General features: G+C 49.9%; 1 protein-coding gene across 4 annotated transcripts in view; it reads left to right on the top strand.

Moving 5' to 3' along the window:
* alms1 (ALMS1 centrosome and basal body associated protein) overlaps positions 1 to 12,170 on the top strand; it is a 38,541-nt gene extending 26,371 nt beyond the window's left edge. For 2 of the 4 annotated variants that reach the window (XM_014211684.3, XM_014211683.3), the window contains exons 16-22: positions 1,073 to 1,276; positions 3,109 to 3,268; positions 3,423 to 3,576; positions 6,604 to 6,769; positions 7,901 to 7,958; positions 11,348 to 11,447; positions 11,852 to 12,170. In XM_014211684.3, the coding sequence (XP_014067159.3) occupies positions 1,073 to 1,276; positions 3,109 to 3,268; positions 3,423 to 3,576; positions 6,604 to 6,769; positions 7,901 to 7,958; positions 11,348 to 11,447; positions 11,852 to 11,896 (887 nt within the window). In that variant the 3' untranslated portion in view covers positions 11,897 to 12,170. Of the gene's footprint in view, positions 1 to 1,072; positions 1,277 to 3,108; positions 3,269 to 3,422; positions 3,577 to 6,603; positions 6,770 to 7,900; positions 7,959 to 8,174; positions 8,309 to 11,347; positions 11,448 to 11,851 lie in introns of those variants that run through there. The other 2 variants (XR_006771022.2, XM_082955823.1) reach the window with 2 other exon arrangements.
* The last annotated feature ends 5,408 nt before the right edge of the window (positions 12,171 to 17,578 follow it).

The following is a 17,578-nucleotide window of genomic DNA, read 5'->3' as shown; positions in this document are numbered from 1 at the left end:
AAACCCAGTCAGTATCTGATGTGACCGTCATTTGCCTCATGCAGCACGACACATCTCCTTCTCATAGAGTTGATCAGGCTGTTGATTGTGGCCTGTGGAATGTTGTTCCACTCCTCTTAAATGGCTGTGCAAAGTTTCTGGATATTGGCGGGAACTGGAACATGCTGTCACACACGTCGATCCAGAGCATCCCAAACATGATCAATGGGTGACATGTCTGGTGGGTATGCAGGCCATGCTCGCCCTTTACGACGTCATACACGCTGTCTGCCATCTGCCCGGTACAGTTGAAACCGGGATTCATCCATGAAGAGCACTCTTCTCCAGCGTGCCAGTGGCCATCGAAGGTGAGCATTTGCCCACTGAAGTCAGTTACAACACCGAACTGCAATCAGGTCAAGACCCTGGTGAGGACGACGAGCAAGCAGATGAGCTTCCCTGATACGGTTTCTGACAGTTTGTGCAGACATTTTTCAGTTGTGCAAACCCACCGTTTCATCAGCTGTCCGGGTGGTTGGTCTCAGATGATCCCGCAGGTGAAGAAGCCGGATGTGAAGGTCTTGGGCTGGCCTGGTTACATGTGGTCTGCGGTTGTGAGGCCGGTTGGACGTACTGCCAAATTCTCTAAAACAACATTGGAGGTGGCTTATCATAGAGAAATTAACTTTAAATTCTCTGGCAACAGCTCTGGTGGACATTCCTGAAGTCAGCATGCAAACTGCACGCTCCCTCAAACTGCACATTTTAGAGTGGCCTTTTATTGTTCCCCAGCACAAGGTGCACCTGTGTAACGATCATGCTGTTTAATCAGCTTCTTGATATGCCACACCTGTCAGGTTAGATGGATTATCTTGGCAAAGGAGAAATGCTCACTAACAGGGATGTAAACACATTTGTGCAGAGAATTTGAGATAAATAAGCTTTCTGTACGTATGGAACATTTCTGGGATCTTTTATTTCAGCTCATGAAACATGGGACCAACCCTTTACAATGTTGCGTTTTTATATTTTTGTTAAGTGTATAAACATTGAGATGTGGACACTCAACCATCTCTCACTCTCCTCTCCGCAGGGGACCTGGAGATTGTGAGTAACGGAACACGTCGCCACACCCGTGACGTTGGCACAACGTTCCCCTCGCCAGGCTCAGCCAGGGGTGCCAGGGTGCTCCCCTCCTCACACTCTGGTAGCAAGAGGGTTAGAGCGGGGGACAGGAGCCCTCAGAAAACCAAGAGGAAGATGAGCCAACCCTTTGCCAAGCCCTATTACCCTCAAGGTATGGAGAACTGACATTTTACATTTAAACTCTAGAGTGTTCCAAATCAGTAACACAATGCAATACTAATCCAATATTAGTAGAAAGAGGAGGAAGGGAAGCGCTACTGAGGTACACAATAATACATTTTGGTAGACAGAAGGTGCTCTTTGGTAAGAGGGGTGAATTGGTCATCAAAGAGAAAGGAGGATCAAGGCAATCTTCATATAATTCATTAAAATGCCTTTATTTGTATGGCATGTTCAAATAGAAACAAGGTTTCGCGTTTCGGCCTCTTAGAGGACATTGTATTATTTCTTTGTACTCCCTGACGAAGGCTATGCAGCCGAAATGCGTGGGATTTGTTTAAAACCTTGTTTCTATTTGAACATGCTCATACAAATAAAGGCATTTTAATTAATTATATGAAGAGTGCCTTCGTCCTACTTTCTTTTTGATGACTAATCCAATATTATTCAAAGACAGAAATGAGCAATGTGCAGCGGGGTTGGACTAGCCTCACTATTTGAAGCACAGCCTCAATTTGTCCTCAGAACAGCCTCAATTCGTCAGGACATGGACTCTACAAGGTGTCACAAGCGTTCCACAGGGATGCTGGCCCATGTTGACTCCAACACTTCCCACAGTTGTGTCAAGTTGGCTGGATGTCCTTTGGGTGGTGGACCATTCTTGATACACACAGGAAACTGTTGAGCATGAAAACCCCAGCAGCGTTGCAGTTCTTGACACAAACTGGTGCACCTGGCACCTATTACCATAACCTGTTCAAAGGCACTTCAATCTTTTGTCTTCCCCATTCACCCTCTGAATGGCAAACACACACAATCCATGTCTCAAGTCTTAAAAATCCTTCTTTAACCCGTCTCCTCTCCTCTTCATCTACACTGATTGAAGTGGATTTAACAGGTGACATCAATAAGGGATCATAGCTTTCACCTGGATTCACCTGGTCAGTCCATGTCATGGAAAGAGCAGGTGTTCATAATGTTTTGTAGACTCAGTGTATATCTCCATGTAACGCTGTCTGATAAGAAGTGAGTACCATACAGTTCTACCAACCTTATTGTTAGTGTCCGCCCTGAGATCGGAAGGTTATGAGTTCAATCCCTGGCAGAGTCATACCAAAGACGGTAAAAATTGTGACCTGATGCATCTCTGCTTGGCACTCGGCATTGAGGAGATAGTTTAGGGCACCAGGCATTGAGGAGATAGTTTAGGGCACTCGGCATTGAGGGGATAGTTTAGGGCACCCGGCATTGAGGGGATAGTTTAGGGCACCCGGCATTGAGGGGATAGTTTAGGGCACCCGGCATTGAGGGGATAGTTTAGGGCACCCGGCATTGAGGGGATAGTTTAGGGCACCCGGCATTGAGGGGATAGTTTAGGGCACCCGGCATTGAGGGGATAGTTTAGGGCACCCGGCATTGAGGGGATAGTTTAGGGCACCCGGCATTGAGGGGATAGTTTAGGGCACTCGGCATTGAGGGGATAGTTTAGGGCACCCGGCATTGAGGGGATAGTTTAGGGCACCCGGCATTGAGGGGATAGTTTAGGGCACTCGGCATTGAGGGGATAGTTTAGGGCACTCGCATTGAGGAGATAGTTCAGGGTGTTTCTTTTTACATCAAGCTGCCTCGTGTTACAAAAAACAGCTTCTGATCCTATGAGCTATTCTGACTCGCACAAGCCAAGTTTCCTACAAGGCTACCTACTTTACGGACCATACTGTTCCCTTCCAGGTGTGTCGTCATGTCTGTTTCCTACTTCCAGGTGTGTCGTCATGTCTGTTTCCTACTTCCAGGTGTGTCGTCATGTCTGTTTCCTACTTCCAGGTGTATCATGGTACATCCCTGCTGAGAACCTGAGAGCCGAGGGCAGGAAGGAGAACAAGCCAGAGCAGCAGCCTCCCCGGGGCCCGGCCTGGTTTGAACCCTACAGCAGAACCACCCGGCCCTGGAGAGAACCGCTCAGACAGAGACAAATACAGGACAGGTCTGTCTAATCTATTTTTATCTACTATTTGTTTAAAAATGTATTATTTTTTTTAATATATATCTTTCTCACTTTTTATTATTCTATTGTATTGTTTAAGAACTTTGAACAGTTTTTTTTTTGTGGTTATAAGAACTGTGCTTTGATTTGTCAGGGAGAGACTGACAGACAGACTACAGACCAATCAGCTGGAGGCTGACCGGGACAGACCCAATGAGAGGCAGCACATCAAGCACAGCGTCATCACCCCTCCTGGGCCTGAACCCACTGGCAACGCCCCCGCCGCTCTGGTCCGAATCTCTCTCCAGGTCTGGTTCACTTCTCTGTGTTCCGTCTGTCCCCTACGCTGTGTGTCTGTTGTCCTCGCTGTGTGTCTGTTGCCCTTCGCTGTGTGTCTGTTGCCCCCCGCTGTGTGTCTGTTGCCCCCCGCTGTGTGTCTGTTGCCCCCCCGCTGTGTGTCTGTTGCCCCTCCGCTGTGTGTCTGTTGCCCCTCCGCTGTGTGTCTGTTGCCCCTCCGCTGTGTGTCTGTTGCCCCTCCGCTGTGTGTCTGTTGCCCCCCGCTGTGTCTGTTGCCCCCCGCTGTGTCTGTTGCCCCCCGCTGTGTCTGTTGCCCCCCGCTGTGTCTGTTGCCCCCCGCTGTGTCTCTGTTGCCCCCCCGCTGTGTGTCTGTTGCCCCCCCGCTGTGTGTCTGTTGCCCCCCCGCTGTGTGTCTGTTGCCCCCCCGCTGTGTGTCTGTTGCCCCCCCGCTGTGTGTCTGTTGCCCCCCCGCTGTGTGTCTGTTGCCCCCCCGCTGTGTGTCTGTTGCCCCCCCGCTGTGTGTCTGTTGCCCCCCCCGCTGTGTGTCTGTTGCCCCCCCCCGCTGTGTGTCTGTTGCCCCCCCCGCTGTGTGTCTGTTGCCCCCCCCCGCTGTGTGTCTGTTGCCCCCCCCGCTGTGTGTCTGTTGCCCCCCCCGCTGTGTGTCTGTTGCCCCCCCCGCTGTGTGTCTGTTGCCCCCCCGCTGTGTGTCTGTTGCCCCCCCGCTGTGTGTCTGTTGCCCCCCCGCTGTGTGTCTGTTGCCCCCCCGCTGTGTGTCTGTTGCCCCCCCGCTGTGTGTCTGTTGCCCCCCCGCTGTGTGTCTGTTGCCCTAGATGCGTCTCCGTTGTCCCCCCCGCTGTGTGTCCGTTGTCCCCCCCGCTGTGTGTCCGTTGTCCTCCGCTGTGTGGTCCGTTGCCCCCCGCTGTGTGTCCGTTGCCCCCCGCTGTGTGTCCGTTGCCCCCCGCTGTGTGTCCGTTGCCCCCCGCTGTGTGTCCGTTGCCCCCCGCTGTGTGTCCGTTGCCCCCGCTGTGTGTCCGTTGCCCCCGCTGTGTGTCCGTTGCCCCCCGCTGTGTGTCCGTTGCCCCCCGCTGTGTGTCCGTTGCCCCCCGCTGTGTGTCCGTTGCCCCCCGCTGTGTGTCCGTTGCCCCCCGCTGTGTGTCCGTTGCCCCCCGCTGTGTGTCCGTTAGTCCCCGCTGTGTGTCCGTTAGTCCCCGCTGTGTGTCCGTTAGTCCCCGCTGTGTGTCTGTTGCCCCCCGCAGTGTCTGTTGCCCCCGCTGTGTGTCTGTTGCCCCCCCGCTGTGTGTCTGTTGCCCCCCGCTGTGTGTCTGTTGCCCCCCGCTGTGTGTCTGTTGCCCCCCGCTGTGTGTCTGTTGCCCCCCGCTGTGTGTCTGTTGCCCCCCGCTGTGTGTCTGTTGCCCCCCGCTGTGTGTCTGTTGCCCCCCGCTGTGTGTCTGTTGCCCCCCGCTGTGTGTCTGTTGCCCCCCGCTGTGTCTGTTGCCCCCCCGCTGTGTCTGTTGCCCCCCCGCTGTGTCTGTTGCCCCCCCGCTGTGTCTGTTGCCCCCCCGCTGTGTGTCTGTTGCCCCCCCGCTGTGTGTCTGTTGCCCCCCCGCTGTGTGTCTGTTGCCCCCCCGCTGTGTGTCTGTTGCCCCCCCGCTGTGTGTCTGTTGCCCCCCCGCTGTGTGTCTGTTGCCCCCCCGCTGTGTGTCCGTTGCTCTCGCTGTGTGTCCGTTGCTCTCGGTGTGTGTCCGTTGCCCCCCGCTGTGTGTCCGTTGCCCCCGCTGTGTGTCCGTTGCCCCCCGCTGTGTGTCCGTTGCCCCCCGCTGTGTGTCCGTTGCCCCCCGCTGTGTGTCCGTTGCCCCCCGCTGTGTGTCTGTTGCCCCCCGCTGTGTGTCCGTTGCCCCCCGCTGTGTGTCCGTTGCCCCCCGCTGTGTGTCCGTTAGTCCCCGCTGTGTGTCCGTTGCCCCCCGCTGTGTGTCCGTTGCCCCCCGCTGTGTGTCCGTTGCCCCCCGCTGTGTGTCCGTTGCCCCCCGCTGTGTGTCCGTTAGTCCCCGCTGTGTGTCCGTTAGTCCCCGCTGTGTGTCCGTTAGTCCCCGCTGTGTGTCTGTTGCCCCCCGCTGTGTGTCTGTTGCCCCCCGCTGTGTGTCTGTTGCCCCCCGCTGTGTGTCTGTTGCCCCCCGCTGTGTGTCTGTTGCCCCCCGCTGTGTGTCTGTTGCCCCCCGCTGTGTGTCTGTTGCCCCCCGCTGTGTGTCTGTTGCCCCCCGCTGTGTGTCTGTTGCCCCCCGCTGTGTCTGTTGCCCCCCCGCTGTGTGTCTGTTGCCCCCCCGCTGTGTGTCTGTTGCCCCCCCGCTGTGTGTCTGTTGCCCCCCCGCTGTGTGTCTGTTGCCCCCCCGCTGTGTGTCTGTTGCCCCCCCGCTGTGTGTCTGTTGCCCCCCCGCTGTGTGTCCGTTGCTCTCGCTGTGTGTCCGTTGCCCCCCGCTGTGTGTCCGTTGCCCCCGCTGTGTGTCCGTTGCCCCCCGCTGTGTGTCCGTTGCCCCCGCTGTGTGTCCGTTGCCCCCGCTGTGTGTCCGTTGCCCCCCGCTGTGTGTCCGTTGCCCCCCGCTGTGTGTCCGTTGCCCCCCGCTGTGTGTCCGTTGCCCCCCGCTGTGTGTCCGTTGCCCCCCGCTGTGTGTCCGTTGCCCCCCGCTGTGTGTCCGTTAGTCCCCGCTGTGTGTCCGTTAGTCCCCGCTGTGTGTCCGTTAGTCCCCGCTGTGTGTCCGTTGCCCCCCGCTGTGTGTCCGTTGCCCCCCGCTGTGTGTCTGTTGCCCCCCGCTGTGTGTCCGTTGCCCCCCGCGGTGTGTCCGTTGCCCCCCGCTGTGTGTCCGTTGCCCCCCGCTGTGTGTCCGTTGCCCACGCTGTGTGTCCGTTGCCCCCGCTGTGTGTCCGTTGTCCTCGCTGTGTGTCTGTTATCAACATTGTTGGTCAAAGGTCAAACATGCTCCACTGCTCCTCTTCAACACTATTAAGCTGATCTAACACCTATTCCACATCTTCAACTCCTGCAGGAAGCTCTGGAGCTGCGTCGGCCAGAGTTTGTGTCTCGTTCTCGTGAGAGGGTGAAGCGTCTGGTGCTGCAGGTGGAGGAGAGGAAGCTGCAGGTTGTCTTTAGCAGAGAGAGAAATGATCTCTTCAACCAACCCAGAAGACCTGGGAGACTGTCCCAACCCGCAGGTACCAACCATCTCCCAACCCGCAGGTACCAACCCTCCCCCAGTCTCCCAACCCTCCCCCAGTCTCCCAACCTTCCCCCAGTCTCCCAACCCTCCCCCAGTCTCCCTCCCAACCCTCCCCCAGTCTCCCTCCCAACCCTCCCCCAGTCTCCCAACCCGCAGGTACCAAACCTCCCCCAGTCTCCCAACCCTCCCCCAGTCTCCCAACCCGCAGGTACCAAACCTCCCCCAGTCTCCCAAACCTACCCCAGTCTCCCAAACCTCCCCCAGTCTCCCAACCTGCAGGTACCAATCCTCCCCCAGTCTCCCAACCCTCCCCCAGTCTCCCAACCTGCAGATACCAATCCTCCCCCAGTCTCCCAATCCTCCCCCAGTCTCACAACCTGCAGATACCAACCCTCCCCCAGTCTCCCAACCTGCAGGTACCAACCCTCCCCCAGTCTCCCAGCCTGCAGGTACCAACCCTCCCCCAGTCTCCCAACCCTCCCCCAGTCTCCCAACCCGCAGGTACCAACCCTCCCCCAGTCTCCCAACCTGCAGATACCAACCCTCCCCCGTCTCCCAGCCTGCAGATACCAACCCTCCCCCAGTCTCCCAACCCTCCCCCAGTCTCCCAACCCTCCCCCAGTCTCCCAACCTGCAGATACCAACCCTCCCCCAGTCTCCCAACCCTCCCCCAGTCTCCCAACCCGCAGGTACCAACCCTCCCCCAGTCTCCCAACCTGCAGATACCAACCCTCCCCCAGTCTCCCAACCTGCAGATACCAACCCTCCCCCAGTCTCCCAGCCTGCAGATACCAACCCTCCCCCAGTCTCCCAACCCTCCCCCAGTCTCCCAGCCTGCAGATACCAACCCTCCCCCAGTCTCCCAACCTGCAGGTACCAACCCTCCCCCAGTCTCCCAACCCTCCCCCAGTCTCCCAACCTGCAGATACCAACCCTCCCCCAGTCTCCCAACCTGCAGATACCAACCCTCCCCCAGTCTCCCAACCTGCAGACGGCCTCAGTCGCCAACCCTTCTCAGGATCTCCCAGTCTTTCAGGCTCCTGTATCCACCAACTCGGCAGACTCAACAACTTAACACAATAGGTTTGTTAAACATGGCTGATTTTGTACCGTCTTCTCTCCCAAGGCACAGCGGTGTTTCAAAGAGCCGTTCCAAAGAAGGAGCTGGTGCAGCGGTCGAAACAGTAAGACTTTAATCGGCTCTGCATTTTAGCATTGAACGTTGTGCTTTTCATTTTAATTATTATCAAGTGGAAATAAATGCAGGTTATTTTCCATAAACGTATCACATTGTGATCCTTCCCCTCCTGTAACTCCTCCCCTCTACTGTTCCCCTCCCGTAACCCCTCCCCTCTTCTGTTCCCCTCCCGTAACCCCTCCCCTCTTCTGTTCCCCTCCAGTAACCCCTCCCCTCTTCTGTTCCCCTCCCGTCCCTTAAACCAACTCTCCAAAACCTAAAACTGACCCTTACCTAAACCTAATTTTGATATATTCTGGGGCGTGTCCTTATAGCCTTTACTAGACAGAGGAGGAGGTAAGTCACAGGAACAGGAAGCAGACTCTAACAACAGGGGGGCCAGGAGGAAGAGGTCACAGGTCAGACAGATAAAAGTTCCCACAGCATATATAGATAACCATGGTTCAAAAAGCTGGTTCACCAGCAATATGTCTTGTCTGTCTTATCCTGCCATGCATTAACCAGGAGCCTATCCATAAAGGTTTCCGAAATGGTCTACTCGACTCGTCAGGCTTTTTCCGTCATGCTTCTGCATTATTCACGGTTCACATAGCACCTACCTGCAGTGCATACTGCTTGTATCCATCCCCATTTCCAAAGAGCTGCCTCTTGTCCTGTTACCAAAGACACGCTCCTCCAAAACATTATTCAAATATCTGCCTTATTGAGAACGTGCCCCCCGCACAATACAATTTACGGGAGCCTATGTGCAAAGACATGTAGGTCTGTCCTCGAGACAATGTTGACTGGCGACACTCCAAACATTGTTTACTGTTGTTAGTACTCGTAACTGTAGTCTCAATCCACGATGGACTAGGACTAGAATATTCCGTGCCCCCCCCCCACCCCCAGCTGAATTGAAATTGAATACACAAATACCGTCAATCACCTGCAGAACTGGAGACAATGGCATGCACGTGTTGATTTTACATTTACACTTTTAGTCATTTAGCAGACGCTCTTATCCAGAGCGACTTACAGTAGTGAATGCATACATTTCAGGTGTATGCATTCACGGGACCAGGTGTGCCTTTGATTGGCCAAGCCCTCGGTCATACTCCAATTTTATTTATTCATCAAAATCCAGCCGTTTCTCCCCGACGCCGCCAGCTATTGTGCTCATAATTCCTGCTGTGAAAATAGCAAAAGTATTTCTGACAAACCCTTGGAACTACTGTGCATTTGGAAAGTATTCAGACCCCTTGACTTTTTCCACATTTTGTTACTTTACAGCCTTATTCTAAAATGGATTAAATAAATAAAAATCCTCAGCGATCTACACACAATATCCCATAATGACAAAGCGAAAACAGACAAAGCTAAAAAAACACATACCTTATTTACTTAAGTATTCAGACCCTTTGCTATGAGACTCTAAATTGAGCTCAGGTGCATCTTGTTTCCATTGATCATCCTTGATGTTTCTACAACTTGATTGGAGTCCACCTGTGGTAAATTCAATTGATTGGACATGATTTGGAAAGGCACACACCTGTCTATATAAGGTCCCACAGTTGACAGTACATGTCAGAGCAAAAACCAAGTCATGAAGTCAAAGGAATTGTCCGTAGAGCTCAGAGACAGGATTGTGTCGAGGCACAGATCTGGGGAAGGGCACAAAACATTTCTGCAGCATTGAATTTACCAAATAACACAGTGGCCTCCATTATTCTTAAATGGAAGAAGTTTGGAATCACCAAGACTCTAACTAGAGCTGGCTGCCCGGCCAAACTGAGCAATCGGGGGAGAAGAGCCTTGGTCAGGGAGGTGACCAAGAACCCAATGGTCACTCTGACAGAGCTCCAGAGTTCCTCTGTTGAGATGGGAGAACCTTCCAGAAGGACAAACATATCTGCAGCACACCACCAATCAAGCATTTATGATAGAGTGGCCAGACAGAAGCCACTCAGTAAAAGGCACATGACAGCCGGCTTGGAGTTTGCAAAAGCACCTAAAGGACTCTCAGACCATGAAAAACAAGATTCTCTAGTCTGATGAAATCTGGCACCACCCCTACGGTGAAGCAGGGTGGTGGCAGCATCATGCTGTGGGGATGTTTTTCAGCGGCAGGGACTGGGAGACTAGTCAGGATCAAGGGAAAGATGAACGGAGCAAAGTACAGAGAGATCCTTGATGAAAACCTGCTCCAGAGCTCTCAGGACCTCAGACTGGGGCGAAGGTTCACCTTCCAACGGGACAACGACCCTTAGCACACAGCCAAGACAACGATGCTGTGCAGTGATGCTCCCCATCCAACCTGACAGAGCTTGAGAGGATCTGCAGAGAAGAATGGGAGAAACTCCCCAAATACAGGTGTGCCAAGCTTGTAGCGTCATACCCAAGAAGACTCGCGGCTGTAATCGCTGCCAAAGGTGCTTGAACAAAGTACTGAGTAAAGGGTCTGAATACTTATGTAAATGTGATATTTCAGTTTTAAATACATTTGCAAAAATGTATAAAAAACAGTTTTTGCTTTGTCATTATGGGGTATTGTGATGTCATGATGGGGTGTTGTGATGTCATGATGGGGTGTTGTGATGTCATGATGGGGTGTTGTGTGGAGATCCATTTTAGAATAAAGTTGTAACGTGACAAAACGCGGAAAAAGTCAAGAGGTCTAAATACTTTCAGAATGAACTGTATAGTGCTACTGCCAGCGCTAAGATTTAGCCTTGCCTTAGCCTTGCCTTAGCCTTGCCTTAGCCTTGCCTTAGCCTTGCCTTAGCCTTGCCGTAGCCTTGCCGTAGCCTTGCCGTAGCCTTGCCGTAGCCTTGCCGTAGCCTTGCCTTAGGTTTATTAAAATAGAGCCCAAGGAATGCTGCTGGAAAAATCAAGAGTTGCTGATGGTCAGAATACAGTTATAATATACTGGACAACCTAATGATTCATACTCATGATTATATCTGGACAGGTAATGTTTTATCTATCTCACCGTATCTCTCCTCCCCCCTCCTCTCTCCCCTGTCATCTCTACCCCTCGCTCTCCCCTGTCATATCTACCCCCCGCTCTTCCCTGTCATCTGTCATCTCTCCTCCCTCCTCGCGCTCCCCTGTCATCTCTCCTCCCCCCTCTGCTCTCCCGTCATCTCTCCTCCCCCTCCTCTCTCCTCCCTCTCTCTCATTTCTCCTCCCCCTCTCTCCTCTCTCCCCTGTCATCTCTCCTCCCCCCTCTCCTCTCTCCTTCCCCCCTCTCTCCACTGTCATATCTCCCCTGTCATCTCCCCTGCCTCTCCCCGCTCTCCCCGCTCTCCGCTCTCCTCCTCCCCCCTCTCCTCCTTCCCCCTTCTCTCCCTTGTCATCTCTCCCCTGTCACCCCCCCACCTCTCTCCCCATCAGGATGTATGAGCAGCTGCCAGAGGTGCAGAGGAGGAGAGAGGAGGAGAAGAGGAGAGAGGAGTACCGCTCTTACAGACTCAATGCTCAGCTCTACAACAAGGTAGTAGGCCTTTCATACCCACAACTCTACTGCATGGGTCCTGCAGCACGGAGAAAAAAATGTATGAAATGTATGCATTCACTACTGTAAGTCGCTCTGGATAAGAGCGTCTGCTAAATGACTAAAATGTAAAATGCAGCAGCGTTGGTGTACGTAATGCTTGCAGCATCAATAGTATATTGTTTTGTATCCAATTTAATATTATGTACATATTATGAATACATGTAAACTAGTATAGAATGTATTCTACATTCTTTAGGAGTTTCCTCAGTGTGAATGAATCAACTGTAGTGAATGAATAAACCGTAGTGAATGAATCAACCTTAGTGAATGAATCAACCTTAGTGAATGAATCAACCTTAGTGAATGAATCAACTGTAGTGATTGAATCCTTTGTGTTGCAGAGAATCACCAACAGAGTCCTGGGCAGACAAACACCCTGGCAGTGATCACCACACCTAGGAGGTCTTTTACACTTTATTCAGTGTTGCTGTGAATAAAATACAATGTACTTCAATTGTTTTACATTTTTTAACGTTTTATTCCGATCATTTAGTTCACATTAAACACATTATGAAGTGAAAAGTGAATCATTTGTCTGTTTCTGAAGAGACAGGGTCATAATTGGTGTGGCTTTAGTCCTACCAGTTGAATGTGTATTTAAATACTTTTAATTATAGTTTTTGTGACCAAAATATAAATAAACATGTTTTATACACTCTAGCTGGCGTCTGTTTTTCCCAACCTTGTGTTTTTTTATTTAACGAGGCATGTCAGCTAGGAACAGTGGGTTAACTGCCTTGTTCAGGGACAGAACGACAGATTTGTACCTTGTCAGCTCGGGGATTTAAACTCGCAACCTTTCGGTTACTAGTCGAACGCTCTAACCACTAGGCTACGCTGCCGCCGCAACCTGTGTTAGGCAGGAAGCAGTTCTCCTCACTCCATAAAGGACAACCATAGAGGCTACACAGCTCCAACAGTTACTACAGCTCCAGCAGTTACTACAGCTCCAGCAGTTACTACAGCTCCAGCAGTTACTACAGCTCCAGCAGTTACTACAGCTCCAGCAGTTACTACAGCTCCAACAGTTACTACAGCTCTGTTAGCAGTTACTACAGCTCCAACAATTACTACAGCTCCAACAGTTACTACAGCTCCAACAGTTACTACAGCTCTGTTAGCAGTTACTACAGCTCTGTTAGCAGTTACTACAGCTCCAACAGTTACTACAGCTCCAACAGTTACTACAGCTCCAACAGTTACTACAGCTCTGTTAGCAGTTACTACAGCTCCAACAGTTACTACAGCTCTGTTAGCAGTTACTACAGCTCTGTTAGCAGTTACTACAGCTCTGTTAGCAGTTACTACAGCTCCAACAATTACTACAGCTCCAACAGTTACTATAGCTCCAACAGTTACTATAGCTCCAACAGTTACTATAGCTCCAACAGTTACTATAGCTCCAACAGTTACTACAGCTCTGTTAGCAGTTACTACAGCTCTGTTAGCAGTTACTACAGCTCTGTTAGCAGTTACTACAGCTCCAACAGTTACTACAGCTCCAACAGTTACTACAGCTCCAACAGTTACTACAGCTCCAACAGTTACTACAGCTCCAACAGTTACTACAGCTCTGTTAGCAGTTACTACAGCTCCAACAGTTACTACAGCTCTGTTAGCAGTTACTACAGCTCTGTTAGCAGTTACTACAGCTCTGTTAGCAGTTACTACAGCTCCAACAGTTACTACAGCTCCAACAGTTACTACAGCTCCAACAGTTACTACAGCTCTGTTAGCAGTTACTACAGCTCCAACAATTACTACAGCTCCAACAGTTACTACAGCTCCAACAGTTACTATAGCTCCAACAGTTACTATAGCTCCAACAGTTACTACAGCTCTGTTAGCAGTTACTACAGCTCTGTTAGCAGTTACTACAGCTCTGTTAGCAGTTACTACAGCTCCAACAGTTACTACAGCTCCAACAGTTACTACAGCTCCAACAGTTACTACAGCTCTGTTAGCAGTTACTACAGCTCCAGCAGTTACTACAGCTCCAACAGTTACTACAGCTCTGTTAATAACAGTTTCTACAGCTCCAACAGTTACTACAGCTCTGTTAGCAGTTACTACAGCTCCAACAGTTACTATAGCTCCAACAGTTACTACAGCTCTGTTAACAGTTACTACAGCTCCAACAGTTACTACAGCTCTGTTAACAGTTACTACAGCTCCAACAGTTACAAAAGCTCCAACAGTTACTACAGCTCCAACAGTTGCTACAGCTCCAACAGTTGCTACAGCTCCAACAGTTACTACAGCTCTGTTAGTAGTTACTACAGTTCCAACAGTTACTACAGGTCTGTTAACAGTTACTACAGCTCCAACAGTTACTACAGCTCCAACAGTTACTACAGCTCCAACAGTTGCTACAGCTCCAACAGTTGCTACAGCTCCAACAGTTACTACAGCTCTGTTAGTAGTTACTACAGTTCCAACAGTTACTACAGGTCTGTTAACAGTTACTACAGCTCCAACAGTTACTACAGCTCCAACAGTTACTACAGCTCTGTTAACAGTTACTACAGCTCCAACAGTTACTACAGCTCCAACAGTTACTACAGCTCCAACAGTTACTACAGCTCCAACAGTTACTATAGCTCTGTTAGCAGTTACTACAGCTCCAACAGTTACTATAGCTCCAACAGTTACTACAGCTCCAGCAGTTACTACAGCTCCAACAGTTACTACAGCTCCAACAGTTACTACAGCTCCAACAGTTACCTACAGCTCCAACAGTTACCTACAGCTCCAAAAGTTACTACAGCTCTGTTAGCAGGTACTACAGCTCCAACAGTTACTACAGCTCCAACAGTTACTACAGCTCCAGCAGTTACTACAGCTCCAGCAGTTACTACAGCTCCAACAGTTACTACAGCTCTGTTAGCAGTTACTACAGCTCCAACAATTACTACAGCTCCAACAGTTACTACAGCTCCAACAGTTACTATAGCTCCAACAGTTACTACAGCTCTGTTAGCAGTTACTACAGCTCTGTTAGCAGTTACTACAGCTCCAACAGTTACTACAGCTCCAACAGTTACTACAGCTCCAACAGTTACTACAGCTCTGTTAGCAGTTACTACAGCTCCAACAGTTACTACAGCTCTGTTAGCAGTTACTACAGCTCTGTTAGCAGTTACTACAGCTCCAACAATTACTACAGCTCCAACAGTTACTATAGCTCCAACAGTTACTATAGCTCCAACAGTTACTATAGCTCCAACAGTTACTACAGCTCTGTTAGCAGTTACTACAGCTCTGTTAGCAGTTACTACAGCTCTGTTAGCAGTTACTACAGCTCCAACAGTTACTACAGCTCCAACAGTTACTACAGCTCCAACAGTTACTCTAGCTCCAACAGTTACTACAGCTCTGTTAGCAGTTACTACAGCTCTGTTAGCAGTTACTACAGCTCCAACAGTTACTACAGCTCCAACAGTTACTACAGCTCTGTTAGCAGTTACTACAGCTCTGTTAGCAGTTACTACAGCTCTGTTAGCAGTTACTACAGCTCCAACAGTTACTACAGCTCCAACAGTTACTACAGCTCTGTTAGCAGTTACTACAGCTCCAACAATTACTACAGCTCCAACAGTTACTACAGCTCCAACAGTTACTATAGCTCCAACAGTTACTATAGCTCCAACAGTTACTACAGCTCTGTTAGCAGTTACTACAGCTCTGTTAGCAGTTACTACAGCTCTGTTAGCAGTTACTACAGCTCCAACAGTTACTACAGCTCCAACAGTTACTACAGCTCCAACAGTTACTACAGCTCTGTTAGCAGTTACTACAGCTCCAGCAGTTACTACAGCTCCAACAGTTACTACAGCTCTGTTAATAACAGTTTCTACAGCTCCAACAGTTACTACAGCTCTGTTAGCAGTTACTACAGCTCCAACAGTTACTATAGCTCCAACAGTTACTACAGCTCTGTTAACAGTTACTACAGCTCCAACAGTTACTACAGCTCTGTTAACAGTTACTACAGCTCCAACAGTTACAAAAGCTCCAACAGTTACTACAGCTCCAACAGTTACTACAGCTCCAACAGTTACTACAGCTCCAACAGTTGCTACAGCTCCAACAGTTGCTACAGCTCCAACAGTTACTACAGCTCTGTTAGCAGTTACTACAGTTCCAACAGTTACTACAGGTCTGTTAACAGTTACTACAGCTCCAACAGTTACTACAGCTCCAACAGTTACTACAGCTCTGTTAACAGTTACTACAGCTCCAACAGTTACTACAGCTCCAACAGTTACTACAGCTCCAACAGTTACTACAGCTCCAACAGTTACTACAGCTCTGTTAGCACTTACTACAGCTCCAACAGTTACTACAGTTACTACAGCTCCAACAGTTACTATAGCTCCAACAGTTACTACAGCTCCAACAGTTACTACAGCTCCAACAGTTACTACAGCTCCAACAGTTACTATAGCTCTGTTAGCAGTTACTACAGCTCCAACAGTTACTATAGCTCCAACAGTTACTACAGCTCCAGCAGTTACTACAGCTCCAACAGTTACTACAGCTCCAACAGTTACTACAGCTCCAACAGTTACCTACAGCTCCAACAGTTACCTACAGCTCCAACAGTTACTACAGCTCTGTTAGCAGGTACTACAGCTCCAACAGTTACTACAGCTCCAACAATTACTAAGCTCTGTTAATAACAGTTACCTACAGCTCCAACAGTTACCTACAGCTCCAACATTTACTACAGCTCTGTTAGCAGGTACTACAGCTCCAACAGTTACTACTGCTCCAACAATTACTAAGCTCTGTTAATAACAGTTGCTACAGCTCCAACAGTTACTACAGCTCCAACAGTTACTACAGCTCCAACAGTTACTACAGGTCTGTTAACAGTTACTACAGCTCCAACAGTTACTACAGCTCCAACAGTTACCTACAGCTCCAACAGTTACTACAGCTCCAACAGTTACTATAGCTCCAACAGTTACTACAGCTCTGTTAACAGTTACTACAGCTCTGTTAACCAGTTACTACAGCTCCAACAGTTACTACAGCTCCAACAGTTACTACAGCTCTGTTAGCAGTTACTACAGCTCCAACAGTTACTACAGCTCCAACAGTTACTACAGCTCCAACAGTTACTATAGCTCCAACAGTTACTACAGCTCCAACAGTTACTACAGCTCCAACAGTTACTACAGCTCCAACAGTTACTATAGCTCTGTTAGCAGTTACTACAGCTCCAACAGTTACTATAGCTCCAACAGTTACTACAGCTCCAGCAGTTACTACAGCTCCAACAGTTACCTACAGCTCCAACAGTTACTACAGCTCTGTTAACAGTTACTACAGCTCCAACAGTTACTACAGCTCCAACAGTTACTACAGGTCTGTTAACAGTTACTACAGCTCCAACAGTTACTACAGCTCCAACAGTTACTATAGCTCCAACAGTTACTACAGCTCTGTTAACAGTTACTACAGCTCTGTTAACAGTTACTACAGCTCCAACAGTTACTACAGCTCCAACAGTTACTACAGCTCCAACAGTTACTACAGCTCTGTTAATAACAGTTGCTACAGCTCCAACAGTTACTATAGCTCCAACAGTTACTACAGCTCTGTTAGCAGTTACTACAGCTCCAACAGTTACTACAGCTCCAACAGTTACTACAGCTCCAACAGTTACTACAGCTCTGTTAGCAGTTACTACAGCTCCAGCAGTTACTACAGCTCCAACAGTTACTACAGCTCCAACAGTTACTACAGCTCCAACAGTTACTACAGCTCTGTTAGCATTTACTACAGCTCCAACAGTTACTACAGCTCCAACAGTTACTACAGCTCTGTTAGCAGTTACTACAGCTCCAACAATTACTACAGCTCCAACAGTTACTATAGCTCCAACAGTTACTATAGCTCCAACAGTTACTACAGCTCTGTTAGCAGTTACTACAGCTCTGTTAGCAGTTACTACAGCTCTGTTAGCAGTTACTACAGCTCTGTTAGCAGTTACTACAGCTCTGTTAGCAGTTACTACAGCTCCAACAGTTACTACAGCTCTGTTAGCAGTTACTACAGCT

This window comes from Salmo salar, chromosome 09 (assembly GCF_965601325.2).
Source record: "Salmo salar chromosome 09, fSalSal1, whole genome shotgun sequence".
Taxonomy (NCBI): Eukaryota; Metazoa; Chordata; class Actinopteri; order Salmoniformes; family Salmonidae; genus Salmo; species Salmo salar.
Note: the sequence above shows the minus strand (reverse complement) of the source record. Positions and strands in the feature narration are given on the sequence as shown.